At 38.0% G+C, this 19886-nt stretch overlaps 1 protein-coding gene across 2 annotated transcripts in view; it reads right to left on the bottom strand.

Moving 5' to 3' along the window:
• The window catches only part of HMGCLL1 (3-hydroxymethyl-3-methylglutaryl-CoA lyase like 1), a 72752-nt gene extending 53175 nt beyond the window's left edge, over positions 1 to 19577 (bottom strand). For both annotated transcript variants that reach the window (XM_027730547.2, XM_027730546.2), the window contains exon 1: positions 19388 to 19577. In XM_027730547.2, the coding sequence (XP_027586348.1) occupies positions 19388 to 19492 (105 nt within the window). In that variant the 5' untranslated portion in view covers positions 19493 to 19577. The remainder of the gene's footprint in view (positions 1 to 19387) is intronic.
• Between the last annotated feature and the right edge of the window lie 309 nt (positions 19578 to 19886).

Genomic DNA, 19886 nt, shown 5'->3' on the forward strand with positions numbered 1-19886 from the left:
CATTTAAAAATCTGTGAGAACATCTTCCACACCTTGATTTAGGGAATAAAAGTCAAAAGTAGAAGTTAGCTGCGTGAATGCTCCCCTGCTCCTCTGAGGCCACAAATGTTTACTATAAAAAGGTATATAGAACCATAAATGAACATTATGTTTTACAGTGAAAAATATTCCCATTTCAAAAATCTTCACAATGAACAATCCAGTCCTCCAAACTTCTAACTTAATGTTCTCAGTTTAACTGAATAGCTCTGTAAATATTTGCAAGACTAGGCTATAAATCTGAAAAGAACATAGCAGTCAAGAAATGTTGAAGAGATTATTAATGAAAGATGAAAGTTACTCCTCTGAGGATGAAGTTTTTAAAAAAGGATTTAAAGGAGAGCAAAGAAGACCTCCGGTAGATAAGAAGAATCTTCCAGGTGTAAGGGCAGCTCTGGAAAGGTAGGAAGTTGATGGGGACAGGAGGGAAGGAAGGCAGCAGTAAGGTCAAAGGGCTAAGGAGAGCATGGGGAACTGGAGGGGGAGGAAGAAGAAATGAGAGTAGAAAAGCAGATGAAGGGAAATGAAACTTCTTTTTTTAATATTTAGCTGCTCTGTTATTGAATCAAGTTGACAGGTGTGGCAGTTAATGTAAACTGGGTCTTTAAATCCTGAAACAGTTCAGAACAGTTGATTGGATTGACCCCCAAAAGCTGTGCGTCTTTAAAAATACATCCCATGGTCAACTTGTGGCACTCTTCCTGTGCTCAGAGGAGTGGACAGGAGGGACACAGGCAGCCTTGCCAGGAGCTCTGGAGATGCCCTGTTTTCTATATTGTACTGAATACAGAAGCCAGACCAGTTCTCCATTCCAGTGTTTCTGAAAGCATGAGCTGGGATTAACATGAGCTACCTGTGGGTAGCTGCTCCACTGCACCCACCACCTCTCCCAGGAGTTTAACACCACTGGAAGGATGACACTGTCAGCACACAGGGACAGCTCATACCCGTGGGAGTCGCAGCTCCCCCAAACCAAAGTCACTCCATAAATACAGCCACTAATCTCACACCATCCACAAACAACAGAAAAAGCCGTATTTCATCCCTCCCTGGCTAGCATTATCAGGGTTGTTTCAACAAAACGGCTGCTAATTTCTCCTCACAGTAATGAAAAATGAGCATTCCTATGAGCACCTTTGGTTTCTCCCCACGTTCTTGGTGCCTGTGGGTAGTTTTCTGCAGGACTCGCCAAAATACTATAAACATATTTCAGAGCATTTACTGTGTATTTATCTGAGCCCAGTAAAAGAATGGGAAACAGCTGTATAGTATCTATTTGATCACATGGAACATCTGGTAAGTTGAAACTCTGTCAGGCCGTGCTAAGCCCACACCCGCTGACAGTATAAACCTACTTAAATGTGAAGGTAAAACCTTCACATCTGCTGCATATTGTTTCTCTTAAGTTATTTTCACAAATATGGCACTGCCTCAGCACTGTGGGCATAAATCTGGGATATGTCATGATTATCAGATCCTTCTTGTTGCAAGACAAATGCCACAAGTGTGCTATGAGTAAACCTGTGACTGGAAAATGAAGAAGAAGCTAAAGCAGATTATGCGAACCAAAGCTTAATTTAGAGCATGAAAAATGTCCATAAAACTTCAATGGCAAAAATGTTCAATTTCTAGGCCAAATCTTGTAAATCTGACTCTGTTCCTACTGTGGCAACACTTTTGTTGAAATCAAAGAGCTGTACCTGTCTTTACAGAACAGTTCACACAGCTACAGCACGTGCAGTAGCCATTCACAGAGCCGTTCAAGTGATACCTGCAGCCTGTGGATTTTGAATGGGACAGAAGTTTGGAAGGGACATTGCAGAAAGACATTCAAGTATTGGGTTTTATTTTCCACCTGTGATATTACAGACATACAATTTCTTTGAGCCATAGTCCAGGCCTCTCAGACCCCGATTTTCTCCATAGCCATCCTGTCCACTAGTCACTCCCAACTTGAATTCACTGTTCTTGAACACAACACTGAGAACCACATATGGGATGACTCCCACAAGGGCCACATAATGGAAACTCAAGGCAGTACTATAGACAAATCCATACATTCTTCAAACTAATGAACTGACAGCTTAGAGTAAAACTCAGAAACAAACTGGAGACTATAAGAGTACATGTACCATCTTCTGCTAAAATTACTCTAACATTTTTCTATTCTCTGTCACAGAGTTGAATCAGAGGAGTAAAGGAGTACCTCTTCACCTGAGTCTCACCTGTCCTATGAATGAGTACTTGGTAACTAGCTGTTGGGACATTCTTCCAAAACAGAAATAGGTACTTGGCAATGCCGTTGGCAAGAAAAAGGAAGGTACTTTCTGGGAAGTATTCTGATCACAGTGTCACACTTGCAGAATATTTGCACATCACTTAAATCACATCTGAAGCAATCACCTGAGCCACAAGGCACTTGCTGTGCCAGGCTCAATGCCATCTGCATTCACTAGCCAAGCTTCAAATGCACAGAACACACTGAAGTCTTTAAGAACTTGGGCAGAGTTTACACCCTTCTCTCTTTACTATCCAGATGGTATTAGACCTTAACCAGCACTTGGGTTTCATGAATTGAAGAACTGAGTTCCCCAAACTCTAACTGGGGCATTTCAAATGTGCACCATGCCCTTGGGTAAGAGGACGGATTTTCAGAAACAACAATAAGACAAATTTAGAGAATTTCAATACCTTCAAGTACGGCATTAAATGGCCTACAGATAATAAATAGAAAATATAAATAGAAATAAACAGAAAAATGAAAAACAGTTTTTATATTTTAAGAGAATCAAAAAAAGGTGAACTTTGCAGAAATACACATGTACTTATATTAAACACTAACCAGGTCAGGTATATGATTTTGTTTCAGGAAAAATACTTACTAAATTGAACTATATGAAGTATTTTTATGTAATAAAATATAAAAAGTAGTTATAGCAAATACTTAGGGGTTACTGCTTATTGAATAATACAGTATCTCTGTTAAAAAGTAATGACTACCAAAGTATCATGTTTTAAGTATCAAAAAGGAAATAGTGGACATAAAAGACTAAGAGCCTGGAAAATTTGTTTTTCCATGTATCAAGCCTTGCCAAGGGAGAACAAAAAGCATATAAAACCACAAAAAAATTGCTTCCCTCAAAACAGAATGCAGCCAAAGAGTATTTTTTTAAAAATAGGAAAAGCAAAACCAAACCATTCAGCTTGAGACATCGAATGCCAAATTTCTGTATGGAAACATTCTCCTTCAACTATAAATAGCTGAAAATTCAAGTTTATTATAGAAAATCCTAGTAACTCTTAATTAGAACAGTATAATCTAGTTAAAATAACCATAAATGTAATTAAATTAAATAAACACACTTTTTTAAGCTCTGCCACTGCTTCACTACTTCTAGTAAAGGTGCTGAGGTTCCTTCAGCCTTCTGATTTTTATTCCATGAAGTTCATTCACATGGACAAAAATAGCACTGGTAAATATTACCCAGAGCTGCTCAAAAGTAACTGAAAGGACCCGAAAGTAAGGGAGAAGAATCTGGAGATTCAGGCATTTTCAGTCTTTCTAACCAAAGATGAAGCTCTGCTTCCTTTTTCCACAAGGTGGTGGTCTGGCACAGAGGACAATTGAACAAAGGTAGGTCCATCTTGCACAAGGAAGAATTATTTAGGACAGCAGTTTTAAATAAGGATCAGCAGGGAGGTGGCATCATAACTCCATATGTATATCTGCAATGAGATGGAAAAATGCCCAAAAACCAGGAGAAGTTTATGAGATAAATAATATGACTGCTGGAAGGAGAACAAAGAAAAGAGTGGTCAATCTTCTGAACACATAGATGTCTCTAAACTTTACAATACATAGAGGAAATAAAGAGGAAGAAATTAAAATCTTAGTACATAACCAAATAATGATTGAAGTGGTACTCAGAGACTTGTTTATATAGTTCACACTATTGGAAGGCAGAAATAAAATCTATTAATTCCTAAGTTAACTAGGGAGAAAATGGAGAAGATTCACCTGTGAGATATAAATACTATATACAGATATTCAGAAAACAGTGGGCACACCTGTGAATATTCCTCAGTAAAGATAAGCTGAGTATTCATCCTGGAACTTCTGTTGCATGCTGCTAACATGACTGGGAGAACAGTAGCCAGAAAGGGACCATGACTAAAAAATCCCTCATCAACACTTGAGAATCTTTCATCAAGTAAATTTTTCTTATGATATCACTGTATATGCATGACCTGAATGGCAACACAGACATACCACAAACAAAGCAGTTGCAAGTGCTTTAGACAACAGGACCAAATTTCAAATTCCAAAATACAAAATTCCATTGACATACTAGATGCATTTCAATAAAAACAATATATTAGAAACACTTATGACTATCCATATCTGATGCTGACTAATCAAAAGAATTTTTGCATGTTGTGCTTTACAAGTCCTATCATATTTCTCCATTGTAATAATTTTGATCCCCCCCAAAAAAGATTCTTGTAAAACTGAGGATAGAATGTACCTGGCTAAACAGCTCTATAAAAAAAGGACTGGGAAATTAGCAAACTGAAAATAAGTAAATAACATCATGCTCTCAAGAAAAAAAAAATGAAATGGCAAATCTGATCCTAACCTATAAACTGAGATGTCATAGATAAAATAGTAGCCTGGCACTTAATGAGTATAAATACTGTGTCTAGTTTTGGACTTCCTACTTCAAAAAATAATTCAATCAAATGGAGATTGTCCATGGAAGGGTAAAATATTAAATGCAATTAATCATTAATGCAATAAATCATTACAGAATAAAATTAGTTAAATGCAGAGTTAACTTATCTGGAATAAACCAAATAATTGTTGAGGTCAGACCTGTTGACCTCTGGAGATCATCTAGTTCAAGCACCACTGCTCAGAGCAGGGTCAACCGAAGCAGGTTGTGCAGAACCATGTTCAGCTGGGTTGTGAGTATCTCCAAGGATGGAGATTCCTGGGCAGCCTGTTCCAGTGTTGACACCCTCACAGAAAAAGACTTTTCGATCTTTCACCGGAAATTATTGTACTTCAGACTGTGTCCATTGCCTTTGTCCTGTTAGTGGCTTTGTCTTCTTTATTCACCCTACTAGGTATTTGTACATATTGATAAGATCCCCCAACCCTTCTTTTCTCCAGTCCAAATACTCTCAGCTCCCCAAACGTCTTTTCATATGGCAGATGCTCCAACCCATCCATCATCTTCATGGGATGCCCTCTGCTGGATCTGATCAAGTATATTTATGACTCATTTACTGGGGATTAAATCTATAGGTATTACTTCAGTCCACCTTTTAAAATTTAATTTGTGCTTACAACTTTTATTAGAGGGTTTGTGTGAGCTCATGAAAGAGTAGTGATTTACCTATATCAGAAGATAATCTGAACTGACTGAGAATTCACTGTAGAGATTTCTACACTAGAGTAACAGCCCTAACATTTCCATTGTAATTTCCATTAATTATTAAATTCTAATCTGCTAGCACACTTCTTAAATTGTTGCAGGGCTCTTCAAATGAAAGTCATTCATATGAAAACAAAGGAAAGATGATTTTACAAACAAGGGAATTCAACTAAACTATAAATGCTTGTGCTGCTGGAGTGGTCAGTTGTTTGATCTAGTCCTGTTTACAAGGAGAACTTAAATGGTAAAGGTAAAAGTCATAAAGTACTAATATATAATAGTATAATAATATAATATACTAATAATAAATAGTAAGAAAAACCTCTTTTATTTAGAAAATAGAAATTAAGATTTTTTAAAAAAATAATTCTGTCAAGTGAGCAGTATTCTGATGAACTGGCAGTTCAAAAGGCAACAAATGACATTAATAAGGAATCCTCCAAAAGTGGAAAAAAATGTGGTTGTGTTAGGAATAATATTCTTAAACAAAACTAGAACATTCAAGTCACACTCAACTACACTACTGATGGACATAGTTATAAATTATAAAAAGCAAAGTACTATCTATATACAACTGTTCCTTTTGAAAATCCTTTAGGTTTTCCAAAGCTACAGAAGACAGGGTTTAAGAGTGGTATTCAGCTCAAGGTTAAGAAACCTCAGCTCGTTCCTGCTGTCTAAACATATGTACTTGGAGTCATTCTGGATGACTTCAGAGTTCTGGCCTCCGAGTGCTGCTCAGAAAGGCCATGAGTCCCACTTCGCCCATTTACTGTAGGTCTCATTTCAAATCCACCAAGATGTCTACATGCTGCAGGGCATCTTAAATGGCACTAGATACATCTGTTTGTCAGCTGAACTGAGCTCCTAAACAGTTCCCCCCATGCAGGTGTATGAAGGCTTGATAGATGTCCAAATTCTCATTGCAGCTGAAGAAACTTCATTTAATACAGCTGATGGAGACAAAGAGTAATTCAGATCATCGTAAGATTCACACCTAGTGGCTGAGGATCTTGATTGCCGGGTTTGTTTAACTGCTGGCAGACTGAATGCCACTCCAGAAGGATACAGGTCTCCTGTGCATTTTACAATGTCCAGGATATGACTACCCCATAAGGATGTGTCGTGTATCCTTTGTATTTCGAATGGCATTAGGCACTTACGTTTAGGCAACTCAGTCCTGTCCCAGGTCTGCAGTGGCTATCACAGGAACTTCAGATGCTGTAGACACTTACTTATGTCTTAATCACCCACTACACAGACAATCCCTGCAGAGGTACTAAGTCTGCGAACCAATTTCACAACACAGCACTTCCCTTGTCTTAGCAAAACACAACAAGATGTAGCAAAACAAATAAGGAACTCCTTTCTATATGAAAGAACATCTCCTTCAGACCAAACACAAAATGACACATTTTCCAGAAGACCTACAGAGTTAATAAGTTTAACAGAGGGAACAAGAGAAGGAATTCCTCACTTCCCAGTATCTTTTCCTTTATACTAGAGGAAGAGGTCAACTCGCACATAATTTGGGTGAAACACCTGCTTAATATTGTTTTCTATTATTTGCAGTTTACCCTTTTGCTTACAGTGGATGTAACAGTATTTCTTTCAAGACTGAAGAGCTACACTGAACTACTACACTGGGCAAGTGCTTTTCCCAGTAGCAATATATAAAACCATGAATTTTTAGCCCATATTCTTTAGATTTAGTCCTGGATAAATCCTTGATTTGTAACTTTTCATCTATAGCTTTCAAACCCCAAAACTGCAAGGCACAGACACAGTGAAATGATAGCACAGAACTTAACTGGTGGTTTTATCTCAGGTACACAGTAATGGCTATGCTGGATAGAAAACCAATAAAAGCAGTATTTCCCACTTAACATAACAATAAAGAGCAAAATCTACTAAGACCACCTATTCAAACATAAACATTCATGAAGAAACATACATAATATAATTTTGACATAAAATACACTTACTAGTGTTATTTCAAATAACAGCATATATCTTATCAACATTTAAGATTTATTAATAATTTACATATTTTATTGTTATTTTTATAACTCACTTGAAAAAAAGCCAGTGAAAGTATACGTATAAAATGTGTATAAAATATGAATAAAAGCAATTATAATGTGAAGACAGTTACAGATCTCCAGAAGCCTTTCTCTTTAGTAAGCAAAGGTAAGAAATGTGAACACTTGAATTGTACAAGTTACACATTTTAAATTGTGATCATCAAAATCATGACATTCCATGCTACATTCTAACTATGCTACCAAGGACAACTTATATGTCACCAGAGAGTCACACAAACACTTCTGGTGGTCATGGCTTAAAATTTACCACATGCCAGCTCCAGCGGATCAGTAAATTCCACAGGCAGATGGCAGGCTACCAAAACTGCTGTTCTAACAGCCCTTCAAAGAAGATTTCAGGAACTAGGGACTGAGTGTCTAACAGAAGGAGCAGCTAATTCTAAGAGTAACTGCAAACCATGTTAAGTTCTCTGACATCATGTCGGATGCTATCAAAAAAAAAAAAGGTAATAGCATTACAGGACCAACACTCAGAAAGGTAAAATCAAGCCTAAAGACTGTTCACAATCTTTGAAAACAAACACCTTCTTTAATATTCATGTCTGTATTTGACATCAAATCATTTGTAACCTGACAGAACAAAAACAATAGACCAAATCTATCAAATAATAGTCTCCTGGATGAGTCTGAATTTTCTGAATTATCACTGACGACTTGACACCTTTTAAGAAACATTTGTTGCTATTTTCAACAAATGCAGAGTACATGGAATCACATGGGTCAGTTACAGCTAACAGTTCACACAATCTAAAAGCAGACAGATGCACTGTAGTCACAGATAATTTTTGATAACTTGCAAAATGATGAAGGAATGTATTACTAGAGTCAGGCACAGACAAACCACAGTTAGACTTGTATTACAATGGAATCATTAATAATAAATGGTACTAGAGACCTCTGTTATTAGCAAGAAGCCAACACAGCCAGTCATTTCAGCAAGAATTAAAAATGTATTTTCAGGACGTGGTGTATACATTACCTTTTCCTATTTCCCTAAATGCTTCCCTTGGCTAACAAGAAGCATTTCTCCATTAATCAAGTTGGTTTGCAGCCAACTCACTTTCATCCATATCCCTATCTTGGTTAAAGCCTGGAAAAGCAATTATACCCTGCCACCTGGGCTGGATGAAAAAGATACAGAGAACGGAGATCAACAGCATACTGATGACACTGGAGCCAAAACCTCCCACATTTTCCTTTACTATTATTTATGGTAATAGTATTACGGCGTGTATGGTGTTTTACAGGCAAGACTAACGACAGAATTATAGACGGGAGAAACAGTGGTGTTTCCACACACATTGAAAAAGCAGAGGCATGATCATCCTTACAAATCCAACATGTGAAAGTAATTTGCCCTTTATAATACTTTGGGATATCCATGGGGGGGAAAAATGAATATATACCGACAATCCAGCCCATCCACCCTATCAGGTAAGTTGCTTTAAATGTCTCATTGTCAATAAAAGTGAATTATGCACAGATCTTTAAGAATTCAAGTAAAAAGCTGGAAGTAAATCAAAATTTTCAATTATTATTGTAATCAAAATCACCCCCTGCGTACAAAAGCAGGGCCTAAAAGATCAAGTAAATCATTAATTCAAGTACAGGTGGCCCACCAGCACGTTTTCCATAGCTCTCTTTCCAAAAGACACTGATAAAAATCACAGTAGTTTAATGGTTATTTATTTCACCACTGTTGGCAACTCATCCTTCAGGAGAATTTAAAATTTATGAAGTTCTTCAGAAAAATAACACCTGAAAAGTGTTATCATAATAATTTCTCAATAATAGTAAGGAAATTCTATCTTAAATACTACACCATTCTTGATGTTATAAAAATGTTCCATTTTCACAATGAAATTAGTCAAACATGAGTATATTTAAAGACTATAATTTTATGCCCATTTAACTGAAAATAATTAAAGGCATTGAGAATTTTGCTTATATGAAATTTTTAAAAAATAGATATAAGACCTTATTTTTAAAATAAGCATTTAAAATAAATTAGCACTTTCTATAAGCTTATTAAAAAGTACTCATACAATAATGATATGTCAGCTTCTGCTGAACTGGTAAATTTCCAATTTATTACATTAAACAGTAATAAGATTTTAACAATTTCTAATCATGCAAACCTGAAAATAGTGGAGTGGAACAAGCAGAAGGTAATGGACTGGTACTGGAGGAACTATGACAAAGACAAAACCAAACTGAGAACATATCACTTTGGACTATTTGAGAAGATAAAATTAAGGGGTTGTCATGGCAAAATGAATCATGAGACTTCATAATTTTTTACTGCTTTCACTTCTAACCTTTGCACATTTATGAAGATTTTTTTCAAATCTCCATATTCTGGATAAAGTGCACAACAGAGGAGAAAGAAATGTGTGTTGTTGTAAAATTGGTAATAAGACCAGCATGAACTAAGCACAAAATAAGTAAAAACTATGTAATAATACTACCATTAGCTGTACTTTTGTTTTACTGTGATACATAATCTTGACTGAAGGAGTGTTCCAAACTGTGATGATACATACTACTACTTACGGACTAAATGGCAATGCAGCCATACCACTCAATAAGCTCAAAATGTCCTGAAATGTTCTTAATGATAGGACTCAACTGGACTTCAAAGCACACGAACTTAGGTATCTACATATTTCTGTCTACAGGTGTCCTAGGTATCCCAGTACAGCTGATTTATATATTCACGAAAAATGTCTTAGTGTTCCCTAAACACAGCATGCAGGACACAGGACCTGTGCCTCTTTGGAGCTGGAGGTAAAGTAGGATATTACAGGGCATCTTAAGGCATCAGCAATGAAGCTTGGCCAGCTGAACCAAATCACTTCTCAGCACTGTCAGCAACGGCCAAAAGCATATCAAATAACTCAGGCAAACGCTAAGGGCACAAGTCAGATGGCTAATTACAGGTACCCAGTACATCCCGGATGCATCTAACTTGGCCTCCAGCTATTGCACCAGTTGGCCCAAGCCTCCCATAAATCCTACTTGATATCTGCCAACCCTATAAGCCATCTCAGTTACCTTAACGGCAGCTCACATGGTACCAGAGAACAGTGCTTGGGAAATGGATTCAAGTCATAAATATCAAAAAATGGCAGGGAGACAAGAGAAAATTCTCAATCACTTGATTCCTCTCAGCATGGCCAACAGCCAGTTGGCTTAGTAGCTTAACTTTCCATCTTCCTCATCCCATTCAGACAAAAGTGAGACACAGCAAGGCCAATGAACTTGCCTATCTTCTGTCTTCTCTTTCCCCAATAAAATCTTCATGTAAGCTGTTTTACTTTATATGAAGCCAATATATAGTTCAATTCAAACTCTGTTTCCAGGGTTTTAAAAATTCAGCTGTGATCAGCTGTGGATTCTGTTAAATCTTTTTCCTAATCCCAGTGTCCCACATGATATACCTTCACCATTTACCTTGTTCCCCCATTTCTCACATACTAACACCTATATTTAATCACATCTTAACTACTTGCATTAAAAGTAAGCCCTAAAGCCACATACAGTTCCTTTCCAGATGCTGCTGTTGAATTATTTCCCTATGGGTTTCACCTAACATTCCACCAATGTCCTCTGGCGCTTCAGTACACACATCCTATGCATTCAAAGCCTTTAAACTTCTTTTTCCAAGAAACTCATAAACTAACACCTTTATTCCCATACAAAACAGCTAACATCTGTGGACAAAAAAACCACTCAAACAAAGAAGAAATGTCTACCCAGCACAGTTTTTTTACCACCGCACCTTTTAGCAGTTTTTGCATGTAATAAATCTGGGGTTTTGTCACAAGAACTGCTGAGAGTGACTCTCATAAGAATATTTAATCCAAATAAATTCAAATGTAATACAACAATTGAAGTAACTTTCATTCATTTACACCAAACCATAAAATAAATCTCCATTTAACAAGGGAATTATCTAAAAATGGTATCAGCTACAACAACATTCTGACAGCAAGTATAATTTCCTTCTTATGACCTGCAGCACCTCTTTCATTCTTTGCAACATTTGAATTTTGTCCCAAATGATGATCAAAATCCTCACCATCGATTATTATGCCTAACCCAGTAAAAGTCTGAAAAGCCATGAGCTGATTACTTCCAACTTTAATACCTTAAGTTTGAAAGGCAACCCTAAAACTGTCCCTGGAAGTACTTTTCTGAAATGTAAGTCATGCATTTATCAGTTTTCTGGTTCCTTTGAATAATAAAATCTGTATCTGATTTGTAATCTCTTATTTAATACAATATTTATTATTCACTGCAACTTATGTCACTTTCAACATGTTACAAAATAGAGAAAAACTTTCATCTCCACTGCACTGCTTAGTTTTGAAGTGTGCATACCATTTTGACATTTCTGCCCTAAAAGGGCTATACAAGTGTACATTAACACAGCAATAATAAAATACTTCCCTTTTGCTGAAAAACAAAAATGCTGAATAAGCTTTACGGGTATTTAGAACAGTACGAAAGTCTGATTTTGATCATGCTCTTATCTCAAGAATTTCTGAAGATCCCCTCTGTTTCTTTAAACATAACTTCTTCCACACTTCACACACGAAAAGTTCTCAATAACCTTCAATTTCCTAAAATTTCAGAAAATCATCACCTTGTTTAAACACCTCAAATATTTATGTTGTGAAAGAACAGGGGGTGATCTTTGGGACAAGAATCCATCTCAGCTTTATCTCTGCACTGTACCTACACTACACCAGTTTCTTATATAAAGTGAAATTCAAACACATACTTTCATAAACATGTGACTCTTTCAACCCAGATGCTGCAAGAATTGGAGCTACCTTTTCCTCAGAAGCACCAAATAACAGTCTTATGATTAAAAGGTAGAGAAAGTAAGTGTAATTTCATCGTAGGTTCCCAGCATTCCACCTAAGTGAAAAAAACCCAGTAAAGTGTGATCCAAGTCTCTATAGAGACAATTGTTATTACTATTTGTCACCACATCAGACAGTTCGAAGGCACAAAATTTGATTAATTAGGAGCAGTAAATATTTTTCTTTACGAAAACTTCTATATCTGACCAATTGGTAAGTCTTACAGTAGTCCTATAAGGCACTTCTGAGATTTCCTTACTGAAACTAGAAAACGGAAGACCTACAAATTGTAAATAAAATCCTTATTAAAACCTGAGACAAAGATAATATTCCCATTTATTTCGGTAGGCATTAAATTGGGATCTAGCTGATATTAGGAAATTCACTTATCTTCACTCTCAGCCAAAGCAATGAGAAAATGAAGAAGAATGATTTCAAGATGTACGAATTTTGAAATGATGATTTGACACACGGTGTGTCCGAAATGAGCTGGCATTCAAGGAAATGAGTATCACTGTGCCCATATGTAGGCTTTGAAGGAGATAGAGGTGGGAAAAGTCAAATCGAGACCTTACCAAAAACAGATGTTGGATCTGAGTAGAAATTTCCTGTGCATTTTTTTAATTCCCAAATTTGCAGAGCAAGATCTGTAAAATCCTTTACAACATTTCCAGCTTTATTGTAAAGTTTTAAACTCACTTAATGATCCCAGTATAGCATAAATCTCTATCAACTAAAATGCTCCTGTTCTCTTTCCACTATTCACAGTCCAATGGCACAAAAGAAGTAAAAGTCAGTGACTCCATTTAGGTCAAACTTACACTTTATTATCAGTCTCTTAACTTCTAACATCCTGTTTGGCACCTCTAACAAACCAAGAACTCAGCCTCTTTGGACTTTTCAAGTTCTTGAGCTCTTATCCTGCAACATATAAAATACCTGACTGAAAAAAACTGGCATGAGTCTACTGACTGAATCTTCTAAAGAGGAAACTCCTCTTGACTTCAAAGAAAATTCTGGAAAGAGTTCAGCACTGAACTCTCTCTACTCCAGTTAAATTCCGTGGGAGTGTGTTTTATTTATTACCTTCCATATCAGCATGTATCATATGACATTCATCATCTCTAAATTCAACAAGAAAAGATACAGCATGCTGATACAAACTTAGTAGTATATAATTTAATTCTAAATTATAGCCATCTTTTCTACTTTATTCTTCTATTTATTTTATTTTTTTATAATAATTTTGTATGCTTTACATCTTATGAACATTAAGAAAATAAATGTTCCTTGGGAATCTGCAACAAAACAAAACAAAAGTCTCATTTTTGGGACATTCTTGTGATGTATCCACTAAGATAAAGATCCATCTACTGAGTTCTGTATTGGCAAGGTCTCTGAATGTAGAAGAACATGAAGGGCTGGAAATCAGGAACTTCGTAGTCTCTTAGTGATCAGTTAGTCTTCATTTACACAAAAAACAGTGCAAAATTTAAACACTTTGGAAATTCAGGATGAAAACACAAAATGAGATAAGGTATGTAGGTAAAGGAAAGAGAAAAAAAAAAAGATCTTTGCCCCAGGAAACTAACATAATTTCTCTATAATGATTTCATTAATTATCTTTAAATAATGTCATCCTTTTAAAAAGTCAAGAAACAAAACTTTTGCAATATAATGTCCAGGACACCTAGCTTCTTTATTCTTTCTACTTATATGCAATCAAAAATATCTAAAAGAAAAGAATGTAAATAATGACGTATTTCTTGCATATTGTAATTGCAGTAATAAATTAATAAATTTACAACATTGTTGAAAGCAATTTTTATAGTACTTTTTAACTACATAAATTAAATTAAAAAATAAAAATAGCCTAAACAGCTATTTAGGACAGTCTGCAAACATTAATTTATTCCTGGAATATATCATTAGATGGAAATATAAAGAACGTGAAATACAGTATGTCTCAAGTCAGTTGCTCTGAGGTGTAGCTAAAAGACACAAATAAAACAGGTCAACCATCTCCTCTTAGGTAGCACAATACTACAGGACTCATTTTTTATTCTGTAATTTGAATCAAGAGTCAACCATCAAAATACAAGTGGTTAAGACAAATATATGTAATTGTCATATAGACTGTGGGGTTTGTTGTTATTCTTTATTACTTAAAAATAAATTTGAGAGGTTTCTAGCATATGTTTAAAACACGACAGTCTCTTGAAAAATCTAAGCTAGCAAATTAAAACCATAAAAATAAGACACTTGTGTGCATCTCTTGATCCAAGAGTGTCATGCAGTGAGGAGATGAGGGAATCTCAGGCTGTGTGTTTTTGATTTGGATATTTAGGCCTGTAGCAAATAAATCATGGCAATCTAGGCACTGAAACAGAAGTCAGCTGTCTAAATTAGAGGACTCAAGCTTATGTTCATTATTTTATATATTTAGCACCTAGCATTTGTGTTCCTCTCCAGTTATAAAACTGACAATAATGTACACAGTGCTTTCCAATGGTAATATCCTGAACAATTGTTAATAATTCTGGGTAATGCATCCTATATGACAGTCTAAATCTGTGACAGAAATCCTACAAGATAACATAGCACACATTAGCATTATTTGGACAGATTACACCTCCTAGAGTCACAGCCACATCCAGGGGAGCAAGAGACTAGTGCTTTATTTTTTACTTAATTTGCTTTGTTTGTGGTAGGTGTGGGTAGCCCCAACCAAAGCATATAACTTCTAATATACTCTTAATATACTATACCTCTTAGTAAACCTACCTAGTACACTTTAAAACACAAGGGTCTAAGAGAAAGATGCTGATAACTAGCTATATTTAGCCACTACCTTCTTGTAGAGTAGGATTCCTCAATTTAAAGTGGCAGAAGATGAATATTCACACCAAAGTTGACTCTTTGACCTTAACTAATCTATTTTCTCCAAAGTATTGTAAGTCATGCAATGTAATTAAAAAACTGGACATGGAATTGTCTGTATTTTACATCACTGACATATCTAGTCCTCTATTCCTTATTGTATAATCTTTAAAAGCTCTTATGAATCAAATAATTTTTACTACTATGGAAACCACATCATATAATCCTTATTGTAAACCTAAATAATACAGGTTTTTCACCCTCATTACTGCGACTAGAAAGCTCCTAAAGAATGTCACCAATGGACAATTAGCTTTCGAATTTCTACTTTAATACATAGATAAAGTATAAGCTTTTGTTTTTGTGTGGCAACATCTTCTTTTATTTTAAGCAGTTAATTCCTTTCCTTCCCACCTTGCTTGCATACCCTCAAGGTCTTAATTTTAGATATTAAACAAACCTTAGTCATTTTACACTTCACCTCCCTTTTCACGACCATTCCAGCAGTGCAAGACCTCACTTGTCCCAGCTAGAACTCAATTTCTTGAACATGACTAACCAAAACTGAACAGATTCAGTTTTTTGCAATGGCACCCAACATTTCCCTGTTTGACTGGAAATACTTGATCTAACATATCTGCAGACCTAACTTGATCTTTTTTAACAGCTGTATTGGCAGCTCACAGTCATCCTATGATTTGTGAATATTCCAAGGTTCTTCTTCAATCTCTTCTAACAGATAAAATCAAAGTTTCTAGTTTGGGTTATTGGTCTCAAAGCACCTAATCATTCAATATCCTTGAATTTCATCCCAGTTTTTTACATCACTTCTTTAGCCATCCAGCTCTTCCCTGCTGTGTCCTTTGCATATTCCTAATACATCAAAATTCCATTTTAACCAACATGAAAATACAACAATAAGTCTGCAGGATGAGACCAATGTCAGTTGTTCCCAGATCATCTTGTCTTCAGTCAGAAGGTTTCTGCTAAGCCAGAGGACAACCATCAGCAGCAGATAAACACCTTCCCTGTTGCTCAGCCTGAGCATTTTACAAAACAGAACACAGAGTACTTTACAAACTCCAGTCAAATCCTATGAGTCACCATCAGAAACAACCTTGATTGCTGCAGAAATCTCCATAATAGTGCAACATCTACTCCCACCTCCTTTCTAGGTAGATTGTAGCACGTTTTACAGTTCTGATACAAATCTATGTCTTTAACAAATTCTCATTTGCCATAGCTCTTCTTTAGTAAAAATAAATTAGACCTTTAATATTAAGTTAATCACATTTATTAATAAAAACTGAAGCAATCCTGACAAAATGAAGCTGAATTATATTCCCTGCATTAAGCATACCACAGTATTTCTGAAGCAAACAGTTAAGAAACTAGGAAAATGGAGAATGGTACCACGGGAATGTGGTATCTCACGGACTAGTCAGGGGTTCAATAACTCTTTTATGCAATACAGGCTAGTCTAAATAAGACTGAAATAGATATTACTAATACGTAGTAGAAGATTTTATTTACTGTCTATCTAGCCATTAGCCCAATTGCCTTTTACTTTTCACCTCTCCTTTTCAATAATTTTGCTACTCAAGCAACCTTATGTTTTAAAGTCAAGTATGGTTCTAAAAATGCTACAAAAACTGTAGCATTTGGTTGGCTAAATGAAACAGAACAAATAAGGGAAAACAAAGACTAAGACATCTCACTACTCACTTTAGGACCTATTATTTCACCTCCAGTACCTTTGTAAAGGTCAAGTGGTTAAACCTTGACCTTTACAAATTAATCAGCACAGTATATAACCAAATTCTTATGTATTTGGGATTTTTTTAGATGAAATTGAACGATTTTATTTTTACAAGAGCCCTAGCAGCAACACCTACATTTTACTTTGTGTTTAAAGAAAAATCCTGAGGAACTCCTGAAAATATTTCAGCATTTAAATAAGCTCCTTATTTTCATCACCCATGGAAGCATTAAATGATTTCTGGGAAACTGTTCTTGCACCTAAACCCCTTCCCTATTTTACAACCACCACTTGAGCCAGTATGGTTTCTAGATCACATAACAAGGAACACTTTTTTTTTTTTTAACAGGATTGGTATGGAATGCACTCCCACAAAACGAAAACCTTTGTGGGTTGTTTAAGAATCCATGTGAGAAAAATGGAAATTTGAACAGATTCATGTAAAGTCACAGCAAGGTAATGCAGAAGCAAACGTTAAAACATTAACAGTGACTCACTCTGAATTTAATTAGTGTCAATGGGCTCAGTGCACTGTGCAGCTTACACTCACATCATTGTGCACAGGGATGATAAACATCAAATTCTGATGTTTGCTGATGAAGACATCTTTCTGTATCCTTGGAGAAAGAAAAATGAGGATGAAAATGAAAGAAAAGCACTGCAAAAATGAAACAAAAATTACAGGCATCTATTCCAATGAAGAAATTTTTTTTTTATTCTACTATTTTCGGGGAAGATGTTATTGCTTATCTTTGACTGCAAACCCTCTCTGTTGCAAAAGCCCTTGAACCATTCAAATGCTTTGTCTGATGGGGAGAGAGACTGACACAATCAAGTGGCATATCAAGGTATTTTGAAAGAATTTTTTTATAACTTTCAGATCTTTCTAAAGGAAATGATGCACCAAAATGCAGCAAAGGCACATGAACAGAATTATAGTGCTTTGCTTCATGCCTTAATACGTAAAAGTCCTTTAATTCTGTTTCTTTTTACCATAATAAAACATTTTTCCACCTTTACCAAAAAAAAAAAATTCTTGATATTTTTCCCCAAAATTTAATGCTGGATGGATACTATTCTCAGAGAAATACGATAGCTGGAAGCTGTATGGAGCTTACCTATACAAAGTTCTATACTCACAACACTATTGCTTTTGGTATTCCATATATGTATACAGCTTTTGAGCAATGAGGCTCAGATTATCTGAAGCAAAATTAGTATGTTGCCAGCACTCAGAACATTTTTATCACCTCCCCACCTCTGAAGACACATTGCTATCTAAAAGTTAAATTTCACTTCCAGATGACAGTGAAAAATGGAGGATGTACCCCCAGTATACCTGAAAATGGAAGAAAGGTGCAACAAAAAGAAGTTCTTTCTTTTTTTGAAGACATGATTTTTAAACCAATTTTGTTCTAGATTTGGCTTATGCTTTTTAATATTTGAAGCACCAACTGATTACTGGAGTTAGAGCTGTAATGAATGACAGTTCAAAGACAATATGCCAGTAGCTTCCCCTTCCTTCATTTCTTTCCTTACAGTCATGGCCTATGCTGTTCATCTGGCCGCTTGCCCACGTGCCTCTTCACCTACCTTCCTCTTCCACTCCCCACCACCTCCAGCCCCTCTCCACACCTGTCCATGGCTCACAGACAGGAGGGTGAGCAACCCTTCACTCGCCCCTCCAACACAACCCCGCCGGTAGTCCGAGCACCCCAAGCCAGGCAGAGGTTGCAGCTGCTCCAGAGATGCTTTTGGCTCTGCCACCGCACCCCTACGGCCGCAGTAACTCTTCAGCCACCAGGAGACGGGCCCGCCCACACTCGCTTGAAAAATAAAAGCTGCAGGAAGCAAAGGCAATGCCATGGCGTCGCCAAAATGTGTGTCACCCTGCCATTTTATGGTTTTCCCACAGTGGATGCTCACAGGTGGCGAGGACGCTGCTGGGTAGGTTTCTTTACCGCTGCCTCATTGCTGACCCAGCGCCACCAGCGACGCCCACTTGAGTTTGCACCGCCTGGAAGATGGTGCAACACCGGCCGTGCGCTGAAACGCGGACCGGGCACGGCCTGGGGGAGAGGGGACGCTGACACAATCCCGGAGCTCCTACGGGCACGCCGGGACCGGGGCGAGGGCGGGGAACAGGCGGCTGGCAGCGGGCAGCAGAGGCGCGGGGGACGGCCCTGGGGGGCGGCGAAGGGGCGGCGGCGCCCGGTGGGCCCCGTCCTCCCCCTGGCGGCGGCCGCTCCCCGCAAGGCTGGCACCGTCCCGTCCCCTGCCCGCGTCCGTCGGTACCTGCGCGGCGTGCGCGGCCGCGGGCGGCTCCCCGATCCAGAGCGGCTCCCTGAGGAGGTGCTGGTGGCTCAGGCACTGCTTCAGCGCCGACGGCACCGTGCCCATGGCGAGCGCGCCCGCCGCACGACCGGCGCAGCCGCTCGGCCCGCGCGCGAGCGGCGCCGCGATTGGCGGAACGCGGGCGCCGCCGCGTCCCCTCCCGCGCGGCTGCGGCGGCCGCCGCCTCAGCCGCCTGAACCCCTCACAGCGCCGCCCGCCCGTCCTCGCCTCCCCGAGCCCCCGGCACTGGGTGCCCGCGCTCAGGGCGGGCTTGGCCGGCGCCGCCGCAGCCTGCAATGGCGGGGCGGGCGCGCGGGAGAAACCCCTGAGCAGAGACGCGGCCCGGGACGCGGCGGGCACGAGCGCGAGGACAGCCGGCCGTCCTGACCCGCGTGTCCCCTGACACGGCCGCGGGACACGGAGCCCAGCCGGAGCTGGCACGGCTTTAGGCAGAAAGACG

This window comes from Pipra filicauda, unplaced genomic scaffold (genome assembly GCF_003945595.2).
Source record: "Pipra filicauda isolate LSUMZ 115617 unplaced genomic scaffold, ASM394559v2 scaffold195_size2193078_pilon, whole genome shotgun sequence".
NCBI lineage: Eukaryota > Metazoa > Chordata > Aves > Passeriformes > Pipridae > Pipra > Pipra filicauda.